The following is a 20,696-nucleotide window of genomic DNA, read 5'->3' as shown; positions in this document are numbered from 1 at the left end:
GAGTCTGGGGATTGTAATTCACCTGGAACCAACCATCTGTGGTCCATACTTTCAGCTGAGAACCCAAAAGAGGGCCTGTCATGCCAAATAGGATTCGATACATTCTAGCTTCTGTTACTAGGGCTGTTGCTTGAACTTGCAAAATTCTGACCGGAATACTTAATGAACCATAGCGTCCGTTGCTATGCTGGTTGCTATGCTGGTTGCTTGGCTCTATTTGACCTCGTAGGGGATGCGGGCAGTTCGAGTTATATTTCACCGTTTAAACGCTCGCTTCGTCCGCGCAAAATTATTACCTCAAAATTGCTCTCCAAGGATGGTGTATTTGACGGTGACTACCTGCTGCCTCAGAGGACTGGAAAGAGAACACTTTCTTTACCATGTATTTGTACATATTGTCAAATAGGAATACATAATTTGTTGTTTTTATAGATCGACGTTGCTCGCTACTGTACTTCTATACCTCAGCATGCCTAGCCAGACAGTTTTATTTACCTAAGCTAACGTTAGCTAGCTAGATAGCAAGCAAGCTACTATAACTGTTATTGCAGCTTTCTGTTTGTATGTAGCTTGCACTTCAATGGCATCCCTCGAGGAGATTTTCTTTTATCTTTCCAACCTGAGGAAGTACTATGAAGACACCACTGATGTCGACAAGAGGCGCAACATTCAGAGAAATTCAGGGTAACGTTAAGCAGTTAACTTCAATTAGATAACTGGACATATTTAGCTATGTATAACCATTTTTCAACAACTATTTTCTATAGTAGTTGTTAGCTATACATATAGTTAGTTCAGCGGAGGCTGCTGAGGGAAGGATGGCTCATAATAATGTCTGGAATGGAGTAAATGGAATGGTACCAAACACGTGGTTTCCATGTGGTTGATGCCATTCAATTGACTCCATTCCAGACATTATTATGAGCCATCCTCCCCTCAGCAGCCTCCACTGATATAGTTATATGTATGTCATATTGAGGTGTCTAGCTATAAGTTAAACCTGATCAATCAAATTGATAGGTTTAAACTTGGTGTCTTCACTAGACAGACAGAGAGGGGCAGGAAGAAAATGAGAGAGAAAGGATGAAAGTGAGAGAGGTAGGAAGAGAGTGGAAGACAGATGGAGACAGAGATGGAGAGAGAGAGAGAAACAGAGAGAGAAAGACAGTAGTGCAAATATACTTAGACTTGAGTATTTCAACAACTCTTCTCTTCCAACTTGTTAGGCAATCATATCTACCTACGGGGAAGGATGGCCAGCCACACAGAAGGTTGATTTTTACTAAGGAGGAGAAGGAGGCCATCCTGACAGAGATGCATGTGGTCATTTTTGGAGTGAAGCGCATGAATGCCAAAATCAACCTACTCTTCTTCTGACGTGAAATTGTCAAGGAATGTGGATAGCTGGGCAAGTAAAATAACCTTTTGTTTATCAATCACATTCTATTATATCTGAAATGATTATGATTTCAATGAATGTCATATCAGAGAGCACACAATGTTTACATTTGTCACTTTTTGCTTAAAGGTCAGTACCCTGTCTAGCCTGCCAGAAGTTTTAGAGGGTGAAGACTGTGGCACTGGAGATAAAGCCCATCAAAGTTGTTTCACCATGGCACATGATCGGTTCACCGTGGCACATGATCGGTAAGTCTCCCAATTCAAATTTTGCCCTGGTAAGTTGTTTTGGAATGGTTTCTTTTTTTTTGACCACAGCATGGTTCAATATTATAGTGTGTGTGTCAGTATCCTTACAAATACAACAATCTGCAGACTGTATGACACAGATACAGGTAAGAATAAAGTCATCTTCTCTCTAACACTTTTTAAATGTTTGGGGTGGAACTCATTGGACCCTTCACAAAATCCAGGAATGGAAACAGCTGGTGTCTTCCAGCGACCGGTCACTTTCCAAGTGGGTGGAGGCAATGCCCATTAAGGTCAGTAAAGGAAGAGTATGTGCTTAACTCTAAATTCCCTAATGTAACCCATTAAAAAGGGTGCTTGGAACCAAAAATAATTTTTTGTTTTGTATGATACCCATCAAGGACGAGACTAGCGAGACCACCTACAAGGCGATAGTGGACTATCTTCAGCACCCACGGTTCTCCTGAGGTCATCTTGAGTGACCGAGGTCATGAACGTTGGAACAAGGTACGGATGTAACATGTTATATTCTGTCAACAATGGTTTGTTTTATTTGTTTTTTACAATTTGTTATTCCATGGTACATAATCAGACATATTTTAATATCTTAAGTTGTCAATTGATATCGCTTTTCTACCCCCTCCACAAGGTTTGGTGGATGGACAAACCAGACCATCAAGTCCCTTGATACCAGGAATGCTGGGAGAACAACCTGAAGGTAATTCTCTTTGCACACAACAGCATCCAGGCCAAGTATGGATGGGAGCCGTAGCTGTTGTCTAAGTTAAACAATGCAATTGTATATAGAATTATTGCATATACTGTAGTCTTTCAAATTTGTGAGTGACTTTTAGTATTGTTTGTCTATTGCTATTTTTGTATAACTTACTTTCAGATCTCTGAAACCCCACCTGATGTGGTGGAAGTTGTCGATCCAGATTAGAACGCCTTCGAGTACCACTTTCAGGCACAGACTGAGAAGGATATTGTTACCACTTCTAGGAGTAGTGGGTGCGGAGTCAGGCGCAGAGAGCAGAGGGTAAAGGACAACTGTATTTATTCCAGAGAAAAGTAGGTCACGCCAAAACAACCTCCATAGTTTCTATTGAAAGTGATGTAATTTCAGAGAACTTATGATAACTGAGCATGAAGTAAGTGTTTGAGAACCTATTTACAAATGGCAGAGAGAGGTTGCAGCATCACTCTTCCCATAATATGTAGGCCTGAGCCTAAATTACAGAAAGGGAAGGAAGTTGCCCTGTACAACCTCTTTAAAATAGGCCACTGTACTCACTTTTTACTGGTAATAGCATTTTCATTTTTAATAGCTTCTATGACATGAGAAAATGTGTGTGCGCATATGTGAAAATGCACATCCAGTATTCATACCCTTATATGGATGCACATAATGTATATTATAAATATGAGGCACTGGGAAATTATTTGTTGTTGTGTTATACTTGATCAATATCTGTTGAAATTGAAGTGATGTCTAGACTGTTTTCACCGAAGTGCAGCTTCAGACTCTCTATTTATACTTCATCACTGAGATTCTATTTTGACTCAGAGACCGAACGACCCAATGCTTGTCTGAACACTCTGATTCTCTTTTTATCCCATTGTCTCCTCACTTCAGCTGAGAAAGTGGAAGTCCTATATTAGAGCTCACTCTACTTCGCTGACCTCCACCCAAAATGGTTTTGTAACTGCCTCAGGTCCTGTTCACACCCAGTATCCATAGAGAAATACATACTCACCTTTTATCTGACTCGAATAAAGTATCTGTATGATGTGTGTTCAACTTGAGACCAAACGGATTGAGAGTTAGAGATGGAATGCTAATTGCAGAGGTCGAGTGATCAATGAACCCACAGTATTCACCCCAAAGCCCACATTTGAGTATTTTTGTAGGCCCATGTCCCAAATGGCACCCTATTCCCTTTATAGTGCACCACTTTTGACCAGGGTCTAGGTCCAAAGTAGTGCACTATGTAAAAAATAGAGTGCCTATAGGATGCAGATTCAGTTTATAACCAGGTGTGTGTCAGGTACAAGGTTATTATAGTAAACTAAAACTGAACTAAAGATGAAAAAAAAAATGTAAACTGAAATAAAATAATTAACAGACCCGTTTGAAACTATTATATTTGACTCCAAAAAGAACAAAAGTAAAATAAAAACCATCATGAATTATGTTTTTTCTTTTTTTTCTAAATTTTGGGCAAAAATCAAATGGGGTTTTCAAGTTTCTGAATCTGCCAGGTAAATTCTGACAGGAGATGTCGATGTTTCAAAAAGGCTAGTTACTAGTTATCACCAGCTAACAGGGAAGACATCCACTACTTTGTGTCCCTAACACTAAAACTGAAACAAAATAATATAGAAACTAAATATATACATTTTTATAGAACTCAAACTAAAGAAAAACTAGTAAATCATGTATGAAAACTAATTGAGACTAAACTGAATTTGAAATAAAAATCAAAAAACTAACAGAAATAAAAATGAATATAAAACCACAAAACTATAATAACATTGGTCACGCCCCGTCTCAGTCAGCCCACAGTCAGCCCACAGCTACAGTAGAAACTGAGACAGGACTGCTAACAGACAGTAGGTATAGAGGGACACTGATGTTTCAGTGTGAACATGCTGTGTTGACAGAAATTCATGTTCCTTCAAGTAATGCAGACAACACCTTATATCTCTTTTCCTTTACAGAATGTCGTTGTTACATCTATTGCTGTCCATACAGCCTGATATTTTTGCTGCTGTTTTGGCTAAAGCTGCAATATGTAACTTTTTGGGCCACCCAACCAATTTCACATAGAAATGTGAGTTATAGATTTGTCTATAACAAGTCTAAGAAGTGGTAGATCAAATCGAATCAAATGTTATTAGTCACATGTGCCGAATTCAACCGGTGCATACCTTACAATGAAATGCTTACTTATGTGCCCCTAACCAACAATGCAGTTTTAAAAAATATGGATAAGAATAAGAAATAAAAGTAACAAGTAATTAAAGAGCAGCTGTAAAATAACAATAGCGAGACTATATACAGGGGGGTTCCGATACAGAGTCAATGTGCGGGGGCATCGGTTAGTTGAGGTAATATGTAGATGTAGGTAGAGTTATTTAAGTGACTATGCATAGATCATAACAGAGAGTAGCAGCGGTGTAAAAGAGGGGGGGGCAATGCACATAGTCTGGGTAGCCATTTGATTTGATGTTCAGGAGTCTTAAGGCTTGAGGGTAGAAGCTGTTTAGAAGCCTCTTGGCACTCCAGTACAGCACCGGTCTAGACTTGGCACTCCAGTACAGCTTGCCGTGCAGTAGCAGAGAGAACAGTCTGTGACTAGGGTGGCTGGAGTCTTTGACAATTTTTAGGGCCTTCCTCTGACACCGCCTGGTATAGAGGTCCTGAGGGGCCCCTGTGTTGAGGATCAGCATGGCGGATGTGTTGTTACCTAGCCTTACCACCTCGGGGCAACCCGTCATGAATTCCAGGATCTGGTTGCAGAGGAGGTGTTTAGTCCCAGGGTCCTCAGCTTATTGATGAGCTTTGAGGGCACTATGGTGTTGAATGCTGAGCTGTAGTCAATGAATAGCGTATAATAACAGATTGCATCATCTGTGGATCTGTTGGGGTGGTATACAAATTGGAGTGGGTCTAGGGATGATGGTGTTGATGTGAGCCATGACCAGCCTTTCAAAGTACTTCATGGCTACAGATGTGAGTGCTATGGGTCGGTAGTCATTTAGGTAAGTTACCTTAGTGTTCTTGGGCACAGGCATTATGGTGGTCTGCATAAAACATGATGGTATTACAGACTCGGACAGGGAGAGGTTAAAAATGTCAGTGAAAGCACTTGCCAGTTGGTCAGTGCACGCTCGGAATACACATCCTGGTAATCCGTTTGGCCCTGCAGCCTTGTGAATGTTGACCTGTTTAAAGGTCTTACTCACATCGGCTGGGGAGAGTGTGATCACACAGTCATCCGGAACAGCTGGTGCTCTCATGCATGTTTCAGTGTTATTTGCCTCGAAGCGAGCATAGAAGGAGTTTAGCCCGTCTGGTAGGCTTGTGTCACTGGGCAGCTCTCGGCTGTGCTTCCCTTTGTGGTCTGTAATGGTTTGCAAGCCCTGCCACATCCGACGAGCGTCAGAGCCGGTGTAATACGATTCGATCTTAGTCCTGTATTGACACTTTGCCTGTTTGATGGTTTGTCGGAGGGCATAGCAGGATTTCTTAAAAGCTTCCGGGTTAGAGCTCCGCTCCTTGAAAGCAGCATTTCTAGCTTTTAGCTCAGTGCGAATGTTGCCTGTAATCCATGGCTGGCACTAAGACAGCATGGAATGAGCTGTGTTGCGAGAGCAAGAAAAACGCTCACCCAGAGACGGCGCTCCTAGTAGCCGGGGACTTCAATGCAGGGAAACTTAAATCCATTTTACTACATTTCTATCAGCATGTTAAATGTGCAAACAGAGGGGATATACGTATGGTCACTGTGGGGACGACGTTATCAATGCACTTATTGATGAAGCCAACGATTGATGTGGTGTACTCCTCAATGCCATCGGAGGAATCCCGGAACATATTCCAGTCTGTGCTAGCAAAACAGTCCTGTAGTTTAGCATCTGCTTCATCTGACCACTTTTTTATTGATCTAGTCATTGGTACTTCCTGCTTTAATTTTTACTTGTAAGCGGAAATCAGGAGTATAGAATTATGGTCAGATTTGACAAATGGAGGGTGGGGGAGAGCTTTGTATGCGTCTCTGTGTGTGGAGTATAGGTGGTCCAGGGTTTTTTCCCCCTCTGTTTGCACATTTAACATGCTGATATAAATTTGGTAAAAATTGATTTAAGTTTCCCTGCATTGAAGTCCCCGGCTACTAGGAGCGCCGTCTCTGGGTGAGCATTTTTCTTGCTCTCACAATACAGCTCATTCCATGCTGTCTTAGTGCCAGCCTCTGACTATGATAAATACAGATGAAAACCGATGAAAACTCTCTAGGTAGATAGCGTGGTCTACAGCTTATCATGAAATACTCTACCTCAGGCGAGCAATAACTCTAGACTTCCTTAGATATCCTGCACCAGCTGTTATTTACAAAAATACATAGTCTGCCGCCCCTTGTCTTACCAGACGCTGCTGTTCTATCCTGCCGGTACAGCATGTAACCAGCCAGCTGTATGTTGATAGTGTTTTCGTTCAGCCACGACTTGAAGCATAAAATATTACAGATTTGAATGTCCCGTTGGTAGTTTAATCTTCCACGTAGGTCATCGATTTTATTCTTCAAAGATTGCACATTTGCTAGCAGAACGGAAAGAAGTGGAGTTTTTTTCCCGATCGCCTATGAATTCTCAGAAGGCAGCACGCTCTCTGGTCCGTTTTTCTCCACCTCCTCTTCACGCAAATCATGGGGATCTGGACTTGTTCCCGAAAAAGCAGTATATCATTCACATCAGGCTCGTCAGACTCATTAAAGGAAAAAAAGGATTCTGCCAGTCCGTGGTGAGTAATCGCAATCCTGATGTCCAGGAGTTATTTTTGGTCATAAGAGATGGTAGTGGCAACATTATGTACAAAATAAGTTACAAGGGCCTCCCGGGTGGCGCAGTGGTCTAGGGCACTGCATCGCAGTGCTAGCTGTGCCACCAGAGACTCTGGGTTTGCGCCCAGGCTCTGTCGCAGCTGGCCGCAACCGGGAGGGACGCACAATTGGCCTAGCGTCGTCCGGGTTAGGGAGGGATATCCTTGTCTCATCGCGCACCAGCGACTCCTGTGGCGGGCCGGGCGCAGTGCACGCTAACCAAGGTCGCCAGGTTCACGGTGTTTCCTCCGACACATTGGTGCGGCTGGCTTCAGTGTTGGATGCGCGCTGTGTTAAGATGCAGTGCGGCTTGGTTGGGTTGTGTTTCAGAGGACGGTTGGCTTTCGACCTTCGTCTGTCCCGAGCCCGTACGGGAGTTGTAGCGATGAGACAAGATAGTAATTACTAACAATTAGATACCACGAAATAGGGGGTAGAAAAAAAAAAGTTACAAAATAAGTTACAAACAATGCAAATCAACAAACAAAAAAACATAATCAGTTGGGGACAGGTAAAACGTAAGACTTCTTCTCCGGCGTCATTTATTATTATTTTTTTTCAAGATCTGTTCTATGCTCTATTTCTATGCTTCCTGTTAAGTTTCAGTTTTGCACACCAGCTTCAAACAGCTGAAAACAAAAAGTGGTTATGGAAAAGACATTTCACAGTGGTTTAGATGTTATAATGATTCTCTGCACTTGTTTTTCTTGTTTTGTCACATAAACTGAAATTAGGCTAACTATTCGAATTTTAGCAACGAGGAAATGACGGAGCGATTTCTACATATTGCACCTTTAAAAATGGTAGCCTTTCCTCATCCTTACAGCATTGCACGTCAAGCTACTTTCTCTCTGTGTTACTAGTCACGTGTTTGCTTTGATTCTATTTCTATGGTTGGCCCTATTTCCTCTGTCTGTCTGCAGAGCCACTTCCTGCCTCAAGGAGACAGGCAGACCATGTTTTGGTACAACTTCCTCCCTCTCCTGCACCCTAATTAACAAATTAAAAAAATGCTCCTTACCTCCCCTATACTGTTTCTTTCATCACACACATCACACACCGCCCCCGTCTTACCTCATATCCTCTCTCTTCTGTCCCTCCACCTTGTGTTGTCATTTAGCCTTTCTTCACAGCAGGTTACACTCCTTGTTATGGGATCTGTCCAAATGTCACGGACACTATTCACCTTGACTACCATCTCTATGAGAGACACAGAGACAGGAGAGACCACAGCTCACTGCAACACACCCTCTGGCATCTCTCCACTGGTGTGGCAGTTAGACGATTCTGTTTCTGATATCCTAATCTCCAGTCCTTATCACTCAGATACAGACTTGTCAGACTCGTCCAGTTGCTCTCTTTGTGTTATTGCAGATCTCATATTTTGCAGTTATGTGGCAATTAGGCCAATTCGTAACCCCCCGGAGCTCTGTGTGTGTGTCCCCAATTGCCTGCGTAGGTGGTCCCCTAAGTCCCCCGCTACACCCCCCCCCACACGCACACACGCACACACACGCACACACTGCCTGCACCCTTAAAGGAGGATATTAATTGTCATTACGATGTGTCCCTTTAAGAAAGAGGTCACACCTCAGGAAGACATGTTAGTACTCTGATGCCGGCAATTACACCAGAAAGCAGAACAGAGCGCGTGTCAACTGTCAGATTAGCATAAGGACAGAGGTGGTGTGGCTCTCCAGAGCAGTGTTTTAGTTATGCAGATGGTGTGTTGGAACGCACAGGGCTGTGGTCCCCCGAGGAAAGGGAACACAATCTTTCTTTACACAGTAAGGTGGTGGTGGCCTTGATAAATGTCACAGCAGCTAAAAGAACAATGACATACAAACATGACACCACGTTCAATGCTATGGCTTCGCCACTCCTCACTGGAATGTTTATCTCGTGTGTGATCTTTGAACTTTGGTGTGCAGTTTGCACTTGTTTTGTTCAATGGATATTTTATCTATTTAGTTCATATTATGTTTTTACATGCTTTACAATTCAAGTACCTCACCTGTGTGTGTGTGTGTGTGTGTGTGTGTGTGTGTGTGTGTGTGTGTGTGTGTGTGTGTGTGTGTGTGTGTGTGTGTGCGTGTGTGTGTTCTCTCTGAGTCTATATTCAATATTCTGTTTAAGTGTCACAGTGAGTGACACATTATAATTTCAGTTTAGAGGGGACATGATTCATCCCCATGCTCTGTGGGTGTCCTTGACAGATTCCATCCAATTAAAGAAGTGACACAGGTGGGTAACACACAGCCCCACACACACACACACACACACTGAAGCCCCTGGGAGACTAGTCAGGATCGAGGAAAAGATGAACGGCGCAAATTACAGAGAGATCCTTGATGAGATGAAAACCTGCTTCAGAGCGCGCAGGACCTCAGATTGGGGCAAAGGTTCACCTTCCAACAGGACAACGACCCTAAGCACACAGCCAAGACAACGCAGGAGTGGCTTCGGGACAAGTCTCTGAATGTCCTTGAGTGGCCCAGCCAGAGCCTGGACTTAAACCCGATTGAATATCTCTGGAGAGACCTGAAAATAGCTCTGCAGCGACACTCCCCATTCAATCTGACAGATATTGAGAGGATATGCAGAGAAGAATGGGGAAAACTCCCCAAATACAGGTGTGCAAAGCTTGTAGCATCATACCCAAGAAGACTCGAGGCTGTAGTCGCTGACAAAGGTGCTTCAACAAAGTACTTAGTAAAGGGTCTGAAACTGAGTTTCAGTTTTAGATATTTAATAATAGATTTGCAAACATTTATAAAAACCTGTTTTTGCTTCGACATTATGGGGTATTGTGTGTAGATTGATGAGGGGGAAAATAACTATTTAATCCACTTTAGAATAAGGCTGTAACATAACAAAATGTGGAAAAAGCCAAGGGGTGTGACTACGTCCTTAATGTATATATTTTAAATCTCTGAAAGACTTTTCATTGACCCCCAGCAGTACCTCCGCATACTCCAGTTTCAATATCTCTGGTTTAGAGAGAGCGGGATGAAGGAGACAGCCAGGGTGGTGCACATGGGACTCACTACCGTAATGTCCTGGAGCTCCAAATACCTTGGTCACAGGCGAGCCCATCATGAGAGGTGAAAGAGATGGGGGGGAATAGGCTGTTGCTACCCGCAACGCTTACTGCTTAAGAGGGGGTTGAGGAGAACTTTTCTGGAAGGAGATAGTGTGACTGCAAAAGTCAGAGAAGAGGGAGAGGATAGAAAGAGCCTTCTCCCCTCTCCTGTCTCTTCCACGTTTTCCATCTCTCCTTTTTCCTTCCTCCATCTCCTGCATTCTTATTCTCTCATCCACCTCTAGCTACCCTCCTGTCTGTTCCTCTCTCTCCTCTCTACGCATCCCCTCCCTTTTCTGTGCCCCAAGATTTATGACCCATTCAGTTTGTTTTCAAACCACCTTATTTATTTTTGTCGGTTATATCCTTCCCCACACATACTCTCCTGTTCATTTTTCTCCTATTCCTACTCCTACTCTTTTTTTTCTCTTTCCTCCCTCGCTCTCTCCTTTCATTCATCCCTGTGACGTCTGATGCATCCAGTTCATCATCGCCCTCTCCCTCTTTCCTGAGAGGCAGGATGGGAGGGGACAGAAGGAGAGAGAGAGAGTGGGAACTGCCCGGAGATTGCCTGAAAAAGAGAGCAGGAGAGAGAGAGAGCGAGTGATGGGTAGGAGGAGGCAGAGGTTTTTCTCCTCTTTGTTTTGTCTGATCCGACACGAGCCACAGAACGTGTGGGCTTGACCAAGGAAAGGCATCTCTCCCATGACGCTTCACCCTCAGCCTTCCCCTCTGTCTGTCTGCCTGCCTGGAGCTGAGGCTGGAGCTGGACTAGTTGTTGGCTAACGGAGAGGCTAGTGGCCCTGAGGAGAGCTGGAGGAGGAAAGGAGGAGGGGCTGAGCTGAGCCAGTGGGCTCGCTCTCTGCCTCACAGACACGTTTTATTGACTTGCTAATTGCCTGAGACACTCGGAGGAGAGGATGCAGTGAGGGAAGGGAGGGAAGGAACCTACTGTACATAAGAGTATTACAGGCAGAGGAACAGAGAAACAGTGACTGTGTTCTGCCTATCTGGCCACCATCTCTGCTTCTCTTTGCTGGGGGAACTAAAACAGATGTTTGCAGCCTGCCTTTCATTGATCCACGATACGTGCATACGTGATTCATGCATGACATTAGTGTGTCTTTGCCTCGTATGCAGTCGGAAGGAGACTACCCACCCACCACACGCTTTTGTGACACGTGAATGATTTCCATATTTATGTTTTTTCTTGTATTTACCGTAACTGTTTTTCCTCTGCTGGGTCAGCTAAAGTGGTTGTTTGCTGTGTTGCCTGCTATGTCTGGTTTGGCTTTACCACGGTACATACCCTTTGGTGTCTGTGACGGTGCAAATTAAAAATAGAAACAAATATTTGTTAACCAATCAAATGTAATGGGAATAAGAAAATATGAAGATTCTGAAGCGTACAATGGATATTCTTCAATGGAAATGAAGAAATTATCTGAGAAGCTTACAGACTGAAGACTGGCTTGAGGCAGTTCATCTTGTGTGCTTTTGTGGAGTGGGGAGCTACGTAGTACAGTCTTGGTGGGAAAATGGACCAAGCTCATTTGTTGGCTCTATCATAATTCCAGAATACCCAGTCTCAAACATCAAGATCGTGGAAAGCAAACTCAGATCCCTGGCTTTGGGCTGTAGCTGAATCTTGCGTATGGAGAGAGGGAGGGAACGAGAAAGGGAGGATTGTGAATGAACCCATGGAGCAGTCCAGTGGCAGCAGTCTTTACAGATCAGCAAAGAGGAGGTGAAGAGAGGATTACAGGAAGGATTCAAATAAAAACTAGTCTAGACTTAATTCAGTAACTTAGCCTTGTTAAAAGTATACTCCACTAATTCAAGATACCTTAGAGTGATTCTCTGTCTCGCTTGTGCTGACTCTTGAGTTTTGACGTCATGGGTTCAGAAGCCTGAAGAAGCAATCCAGGAAGACTCCAACCACCTCTTGACAAAGTTACCATTCACCCACATCAGACGTATCCATACGCCAGGCAGTTTGACAGTACCATCTGACTGGTGTCTGGCCTGGCTATTGTCTCCGTGGTGAAGCCTCCGGCTGTGGGTTGCTATGCCGGTTTCCTGTGGGTCTGTCTGGGTCACATCGAGGGTGCTGCCACTCTGCTGAGGTTGGTCTGTCTGTCTTCCAGCCTGCCGCCCCCATGAGCCACGCGGGCACCCTACAGAGACGCACCACCTACCTCATCTCCCTTACCCTGGTCAAGGTCGAGGCCGTGGGGGGTGATGGAGTTTCAATCGGGTCCCAGCCACAACGGACCCTTGCTCTGGGGAGAGCAGGAGTGGAGGGCCCAGAGGATGAGGAGCTGAGCAGGACCACTGAGGATGAGGGAGGACATGCATGTGCCGAGGTGAAGGGAGAGGGGAACACAGAGATGGAGGAAGAGGAGCAGGAGTACGTTAGCTTTGGGGAACCTGTACAGGAGCGGGAGAAGCCTGAGATAAAGGAGCGAGAGAGTCGTGGTCCAGGCTCCTCAAAAGATGTCACGTTGGAGACTAAGAGCAAGGAGTCTCCCCTCTTACCGAAGAATGTGAAAGACCAAGTGAAAGGACTTGCAGGGGTGTCAGATGTCCCCTCAGTGGGAGGGCTGAGGAGAGAGGGAACCCGCCCTAAAACGGAGCTCTATAGGGAGCCACCCATGCTGTTCCCAAGGTGCGAGGAAGGGATGGGTGACGCAAGCAACACCCTCTCCCGGGGCAGCATGCCCATCACCGTACCGCCCAGGCTCACCCAGAGACCCGAGGTCCTGATGAGGTCACATGCCGGGGGCGGGGCTGTAAGCCGGCGGGAATTGAGGGAAGCCAATCAGAGTATGCCTCCATCCGCCAAGAGTCTGGACCGCAAAGACAACCGCATAGGGGACCGGTCTCCCATGACAGCTGCTGTGGCCTCTCTGGGACCATACCGGGCGTCCTGGGCGGACAGTGATGGCAGGTCCACCCTCCTTCGCCAGGGAGCCCCCGTAGGGGGGGGGTTTACGGACATGGTGACCAGGGAAAGCCCCAGAGGGGACAGGCTGAAGACAGGCTCAACCTCCCTGCCAGCCCAACCCACCCCTCAGATATCCAAGCCGCCGAGGAAGGGCAAGAGCCGCACTCTGGACAATAGTGACCTGCACTCCCTCTCTGAGGACCTGAAGAAGGGGAAGGACAGCCAGAGTCAGGGGGGTACCACCCAGCGTCCCCCCGCCCGTGACCGCAAGATGCTCAAGTTCATCAGCGGCATCTTCACAAAAAGTACGCCTGCGCCTCCCTGCTCCAACACAGCGCCCCCTATCTACACGCCCATTCAGAGGGGTTCTAGTGAGGAGGAAGGTAAGATACCCTTACCCACCTAACCACATTCCCCCCCACTAGGGCTAGCTGCCCTTCCCATTCCATTTCAGACTTTTCACAACTGGAGGCTGGATTATTATTTTGCCATACCATTTTACTCTAATGGTTTACACAATGCTAGTGCAGTGAGCAGGTGCTCGTGCACTGTGGTCTCATTCTAGATGGTTGTCCATCATCAGTCCGTATGGCCGGAAAACCACACACTGTAGGTCAGGATGCACTGTGCAAGGATGTGGTGAAGAAAAGGAGGTTGAAGACCTTGAAGTGAGAGGGCAAGCCTTGGGCTGTGTCCAATATGGCACCCACCCTATTCCCTTTATAGTGCACTACCTTTGACCAGAGCTCTATGGGGCCTGGTCAAAAGTAATACACTACATAGGGAATAGGGTGCCATGTGATGCATCTTGGTCATAAAATATCTTATTGGATGGCCACTATGCCTCGATGGACCCTCAGAGAGAATTGGAATTCCAATGGGGAAATTGCATTCTACATTATAATCCGTTCACACAGTCACATACTGGATATAATGTAGAAGATATCACTTGAACGATGATGCATTCATGTGATACAGTAAAATGAGCACATCCACTCATAGGTCCTGTTGGGTGTTAGGCATGAAAAAGGTTGAATAACGAGAGAGGACAACCTGCATATGCTTCACCTGCTCCCAAGAGTAATGCTTCCGCCAATGAAAACCTACTTGGCCTAAATTTCTCTCCAACTAGAAGCAGTCACAAGATAACATGAGATAGCCCATGGTAATCAAATATTCAGATTTCACTATATTTGCGAATATGCTGTTGTAGACGTGTGTGATGAAGGAGTATGTAGAATTGGTGTAAGTGCTGAATAATTTGTCAGGAGTAAGTGGGACATGAATAATTAAGGGTGGGAGTACACAGAGCTGTGTTCTTCTGAGGCAAGGAGTGAGGGAGCAGGGGGTGAGGGAGGACGGGAGGAAGGGAGGACGGAAGGGGATCCTTCCTGCTCTGCTTTCAACATCCAAATGAAACCCATTAACTCAATGACTCCACATTGGGATTGGGTGAACAAGAGATCAATAGCCATTTACATTTTGGGGGGCATTTCAGTTTGATTGCAAAATATTTGATTGCAAAATATCAATCAGAGTTGGGGTAAAGTAATAACTAATGAAAATAAACATTTGGGGAGATTTTCAATGTTTTAATTGTATTTTGTTAACTCAGTAAATATCATGTCTGTTTTATATCCATATCATCAATATTAATAAATATAGTATGTGTGATTTACAATTGTGTAAATGTGCTCAAACACACACACCACTGTATGTATGAGAGAATTTATTGTGCTGAGAGCCAGGCAGTTTCTGGAAGAAGGGTTGCCATGGCAACAACAAGCGGCAAGAGATGCTATTTGGTCGGCGATATGACGCTGGGGGGGGTTAAAGAGTGGGGGTGGAGAGCGGGAGAGACCAATAGACATACAGACAGACAGAAATTGTCCGGTGGGGGTTGGGAAGGGTACCAGGGTTTTGTTTAAATGTAATCTCCCCTGAGAGCAAGAGTGGAAGGAAGTGGTGGCTGTGTTACCGTATTGTCACTGAGGTGTGGCCGGTGCGCACAGCAAAGCACAGGCAGTATATAATGTGTCTGTGGAGACTCCCTCACTTCTGGTGTGTCCCCACAGAGAGGATTCAGTGTCTGAAAGGATCATACTGTCTGACTGGAGTTGGCTTCAACACTGCTTTACTCAGACCTCCAAAGGCCCTTTTGAATGAGGCAGTGTCATCATTTATATGGCTGTGTGTGTGCGTGTGTGTGTGTGTGTGTGTAAAAGATGCTGCCTGTTGCCCAAATCAAGAATTTGTCCGCAATTGGAGACTTATATACGTTGTGTGTGTGTGTGCTTGCGTTTGTGTGTGTGTCCATGTACAAGCATATGTGTGTGTATCTTCAGCCCTGCAGAATGAATCTGCTTGTTAATCTTTTGAAGCTTTTATTTTCCATCCATAATTTCAGTCTTATTTAAAGGGGAAGTTGACCTAAAATCCAACATTTCCCAAGTGATTCCATACATTGAAACTACACTGAATTGTGTTCGTTGTTCATAGCTTATGACTGCACATACCATAACCCCACCGCGAGGAACTCTATTCACAACCTTGACATCAGCAAACTGCTCGCCCACATGACGCCATACAAGCTTTCTGCCATCTGCCTGGTACAGTTGAAACCAGGATTCATCCGTGAAGAGCACACTTCTCCAGCGTGCCAGTGGCCATCGAAGGTGAGCATTTGGTAACTGAATTTGGTTACAACGCCGAACTTCAGTCAGGTCAAGACCCTGGTGAGGACGACGAGCACGCAGGTGAGCTTCCCTGAGACGCTTTCTGACAGTTTGTGCAGAAATGTTTTGGTTGTGCAAACCCACAGTTCAATCAGCTGTCCGGGTGGGTGGCTCGTCTCAGACCATCCCGCTGGTGAAGAAGCCAGATGTGGAGGTCCTGGGCTGGCGTGGTTAAAAGTGGTCTGCGGTTGTGAGGCCGGTTGGACGTACTGCCAAATTCTCTAAAACAACGTTGGAGGCGGCTTATGGTAGAGAAATAAACATTAAATTCTCTGGCAACAGCTCTGGTGGACATTCCTGTAGTCAGCATGCCATTTGCACGTTTCCTCAAAACTTGAGACATCTGTGGCATTGTGTTGTGTGACCAAACTGCACATGTTAGTGGCCTTTAATTGTTCCCAGCACAAGGTGCACCTCTGTAATGATCATGGTGTTTAATCAGCTTCTTGATATGCCACACCTGTCAGGTGGATGGATTATATTGGCAAAGAAATAATGCTCACTAACCAGGGATGTAAATACATTTGTGCACACAATTTGACAGAAATAAGCTTTTTGTGCGTATGGAACATTTCTGGGATCTTTTATTTCAGCCCATGAAACATGTGACCAACACTTTACATGTTGCTGTAAGATTTTTGTTAAGTATAGTTAGGTGTGGAGTTTTCCTTCTCCCCCCATGCAGTCTAACCCTGTGTTGTTTGTAACAGTTTTCTCTCCACCCCTCTCCTCGCCCCTACCTGGGCTTGAACAAGGGACCTTCTGCACACATCAACAACTGACACCCTCGAAGCATCGTTACCTATTGCTCCACCGCAGAGCAAAGGAAACAACTACTTCAAGGTCTTAGAGCGTTTGACGTCACCAATTGAAACACTATTAGCGCGCACCCCGCTAACTATCCCCCCTGACCTCTTCCTTTTCCGCAGCAACTTGCGATCTGGGTCTACAGCATCAATGTAACAGTTTTCCTAACATCCCTCTCCTCGCCCCTACCTGGGCTCGAACCAGGGACCCTCTTCACACATCAACAACTGACACCCCCGAAGCATCGATACCTATCACTCCACAAAAGACCGGAAAATATCTACTTCAAGGTCTCCAAGCGAGTGACGTCACCGATTGAAACACTATTAGCGCGCACCCCGCTAACTAGTGAGCCATTTCACACTGGTTATTCACATCGGTTACATGTGGTTCTGAGTGCCAAATTGCACCCCATTCCCTGTATAGTGCAATATGTAGGGAATAGGGTGCCATTTGAGATGCACAAACCTTGTAAAGGAATTTCACATTCATTCTACATGCGTGCTCTACTGTACATTATGTCCATTAGTCTTCAGGTCAACATCTGAACAAATGCACTCTTAGGTCCTGTGTGGCTGTTGTTAGAGCATGGTGCTTGCAATGCCAGGGTTGAGGGTTAGATTCCCACAGGGGGACCAGTACAAAAAAATCTGAAAATGTATGCACTCACTACTGTAAGACTCTCTGGATAAGACTGTCTTGCTAAATGACTAAAATGCAACTGTTATTGATGGACTCTGTCACAATGGGGAATGGTACTGGCAGCCACTTCCAGGATGTTACAGTACCTACTAGTCCTCTTCCACTCTGCTATGCAGTGGTGTGACTTGACTTAATCCTGTTGGCCCCCATGTGAGCATAGGGTGTTCTCCACCTCACTCTTTTCTGTGTGATGGCTATTGCAGTAGTATATAGATAGAAAATTTGGTGACTTCAATAAAAGTCTCAACTCATTGGCAGTCACCTGTCGTGAGGACCCCTGTCTGTGCTTTTCAGATATTATTGAACACCTCTGGGCGATGCAGTGAAATAACAGGTACCCAGTAATTATGATGCTTGGAGGATATCCAAATTCTCATTCCACTGTAGACACAGAAATGTTCTCTCTCTCTCTCTCTCTCTCTCTCTCTCTCTCTCTACATCCCATTTTCAGCTTGCTGCACAGCATCTAAATGATGGTGAAATCTACTGATGCTTGTATTGGAATTTTGGATGAATAAAACACAGAGATTGTTTGGTAATCATTTCACATACACGCTCAGGCGCACATACGTACACACACACATGTACACAAACAAACACACACACACACTTGCACACTCACTCAGGCTGCGTCCACAGAGCTGCTAATGAACTTGAGCCTCACTACTGAGCCTGTGCAATTAATTTGCACTCGTCCTTTGCGGCTCTACCTCATTCCCTCGCTCCTTTTCTCCGTCTCCCCCCCCTCACCTAACTCTGTAGTCTATGCCATCTGGACCTGCGACAGGGCACGTATGGGGCCACACACACTAAGGACGGCGCGGCATGGCATTCCTCACAGCTTCAGAGTGCTGTAGAGCGAGACGGCCGGTGACTGGGAAAGTTTCCCCTGTTCTAAGCCAGCCGTAGACAGGAGGCAGAAAGGGAGAGGGAACACGTGATCACAACATTGACCTTATGTTTTAATCAGTCTCTCTCTCTCTCTCTCTCTCTCTTTCCCTCTCTCTTGTGTGTTCACAGCGGCTTGCAGTCAAGAATGGACCTTCAGTCGAACCGTCCAAGAGCTCCGTCTGGTGAGAGTGATTGCTGTTGTCATACCGCTGGAATAGGAAATAGGTGTAGTCTTGTTTCTGCTTCAACAGAGACAGTGACAGTGTCTAATAATGGAATACTTTATGATAATTGTAGTAAATAGAAGTAGTTGTTGTAGATTATGATAAACATGTCACTATTAGAAAGAGTGGGGTGATATATCCTTCTGACTATGTGTCCAGGGGGTGTTGGGAGGTCTCCGCAGTGGGAAGTCAGCCCTGGTCCACAGACACATGAGCGGCAGCTACCAGCCCCTGGAGAACCCAGAAGGTGAGTTTGACAGTTTTCATTTTGGCACTCTTTTTTTTAGATTTAGCCTTGTCTTAATAATTTTGACTAAAATATAATTAAGTCTTAGTCAAATTTTGGTCATTTGAATAATGATTTAGTCTGGTTATTGTCAAAATGCTAAAAACAGTGGGCCATTTTAGTCAAGTATAAATGACATTTATTTTAGTCACATCACATTTCCATTGCCTCATTAACCTAGTAAACATAAATCACTGACTTCCATGTGCACAAACATACTTAGCCATGTCCTACCAACATATTGTTCTGCATAACATCCTATCCCGTAATTCTCTTCCCAACAGGCAAATTGGCAAACACCCCTTGACATACTGTAGCTATAATGTCATCAAAGTTCTGTCATAAGTACAGGTGTGATAGGTTGCTGCAAACTAACTAGCTAGCATTATTAATATGTCATTACCTGAGCATATATATTGAGATGATGCACTTTCAGATGTCTCTTGAGGTTGGTAGTATTTTTCCGCATTAGCTTGTGGGTGCAAACTCTGTCTTCCACCTAGCTATCTTAAGGTGAATGCACTTACTGTAAGTCGCTCTGGATAAGAGCATCTGCTAAATTACTAAAATGTAAATTAAGACGTTGCATTCGGTCTTGTTTGAATTAACACGACAAGTAAAGTGGCTCCAAACATTGCCCCTTTTTCTACCGGGGGCATGTACCACCGGGAGAGATGCCAAGGCATGTGCCTTATTTGCATCAATGATTTGTTGCCGCCAGATTGGAAAACGGTTGCTGGGCAGAGAGGTGACTTGTGAATGACCTGGACATGGTATTTACTTTCCTCCAATAAAAGCATTGCAACTTTACAATGGGAAAGCCTTACAATTATGTCATGTATGTATGCTTTTCACTACAAATAACACTGAAAGCTCTCAATCTCTCCAAAAACTCTTGTCCAGTCCATTTACTAGTCAGATTTTAGTCACAGAGATATTTTTGTCTCGTTTTATTATTCATATTTATTCATATTTTATATATTTCTGAGTCTATTTAGTCAGTTATAGTCTCGTCAACTGCCACTGAAAAATAGGTGTTTGACTAATATTTACGTCATTATTTTTGTTGACGAAATTAACACTGGTTTGACATCATACCTTGTACTTAAGCCTTAAAGCATTCCTGTAAAGAAAATACTACTGTATCACATATGGCTTCTCTCTCTCTCTTTCTTTCTTTCATTCTTTCTTTCTCTATCAGGGGGCAGGTATAAGAAGGAGGTGCTTGTTGATGGCAACAGTCACATTTTGCTGATCAGGGAGGAGACAGGACCCCCGGATGCACAGGTAGGTGAAGGCTTTACTGACTGCAGACTGATGAGTAGTGTCCCCCTTAAAACACATGGAGTTGACAGGAGTTCACTCTGACACATTGGACTGTTTAACTCTTCTCACCTGTTATTTTTATGTTCTCCTCTGACAACTCTCTCTTTCACTTGTTCTCTCCCCATTTGTTCCCTATTACCTCCTTTACGCTACCCTCTCCCCTCATCTCCAGATGGCTAGCTGGGTGGACGGGGTCATCCTGGTCTTCAGTCTGGAGAATGAGGCCAGTTTCCAGGAAGTGTACAAGAACTACAGTGAGCTTGGCATCCACCGCAACATCGCTGAGATCCCCTTCATAGTGGTAGGAACCCAGGGTAAGACTCCACCCATACAAACTCTCTATGACAGGGGTGAGCAAACATTTTCAGCTCGAGACCCAAATGAGAAATTGACTGTCCTCCCGCGACCCAAATCATCCTAAAGATGCATTCTCATAACTTGATGCC

The 20,696-nt window shown here is 44.8% G+C and overlaps 1 protein-coding gene and 1 long non-coding RNA gene across 5 annotated transcripts in view; both read left to right on the top strand.

The window, feature by feature from the left end:
• LOC118400362 (arf-GAP with GTPase, ANK repeat and PH domain-containing protein 2-like) overlaps nucleotides 1–20,696 on the top strand; it is a 42,585-nt gene that overhangs the window by 1,054 nt on the left and 20,835 nt on the right. For 2 of the 4 annotated variants that reach the window (XM_035797158.2, XM_035797157.2), the window contains exons 1-5: nucleotides 10,567–13,662; nucleotides 18,544–18,596; nucleotides 18,798–18,885; nucleotides 20,126–20,211; nucleotides 20,423–20,564. In XM_035797158.2, the coding sequence (XP_035653051.1) occupies nucleotides 12,492–13,662; nucleotides 18,544–18,596; nucleotides 18,798–18,885; nucleotides 20,126–20,211; nucleotides 20,423–20,564 (1,540 nt within the window). In that variant the 5' untranslated portion in view covers nucleotides 10,567–12,491. Of the gene's footprint in view, nucleotides 1–10,566; nucleotides 13,663–18,543; nucleotides 18,597–18,797; nucleotides 18,886–20,125; nucleotides 20,212–20,422; nucleotides 20,565–20,696 lie in introns of those variants that run through there. The other 2 variants (XM_035797159.2, XM_052473657.1) reach the window with 1 other exon arrangement.
• On the top strand, nucleotides 1,010–4,316 carry LOC118400363 (uncharacterized). The gene is made up of 6 exons (XR_004829002.2): nucleotides 1,010–1,412; nucleotides 1,529–1,647; nucleotides 1,872–1,940; nucleotides 2,049–2,154; nucleotides 2,297–2,365; nucleotides 2,543–4,316. It is a non-coding gene; the product is annotated as an uncharacterized LOC118400363 (long non-coding RNA).

This window comes from Oncorhynchus keta, chromosome 21 (assembly GCF_023373465.1).
Source record: "Oncorhynchus keta strain PuntledgeMale-10-30-2019 chromosome 21, Oket_V2, whole genome shotgun sequence".
Lineage (NCBI taxonomy): Eukaryota > Metazoa > Chordata > Actinopteri > Salmoniformes > Salmonidae > Oncorhynchus > Oncorhynchus keta.
The sequence above is the reverse complement of the archived record's forward strand: the minus strand, read 5'-3'. Positions and strand labels throughout refer to the sequence as shown.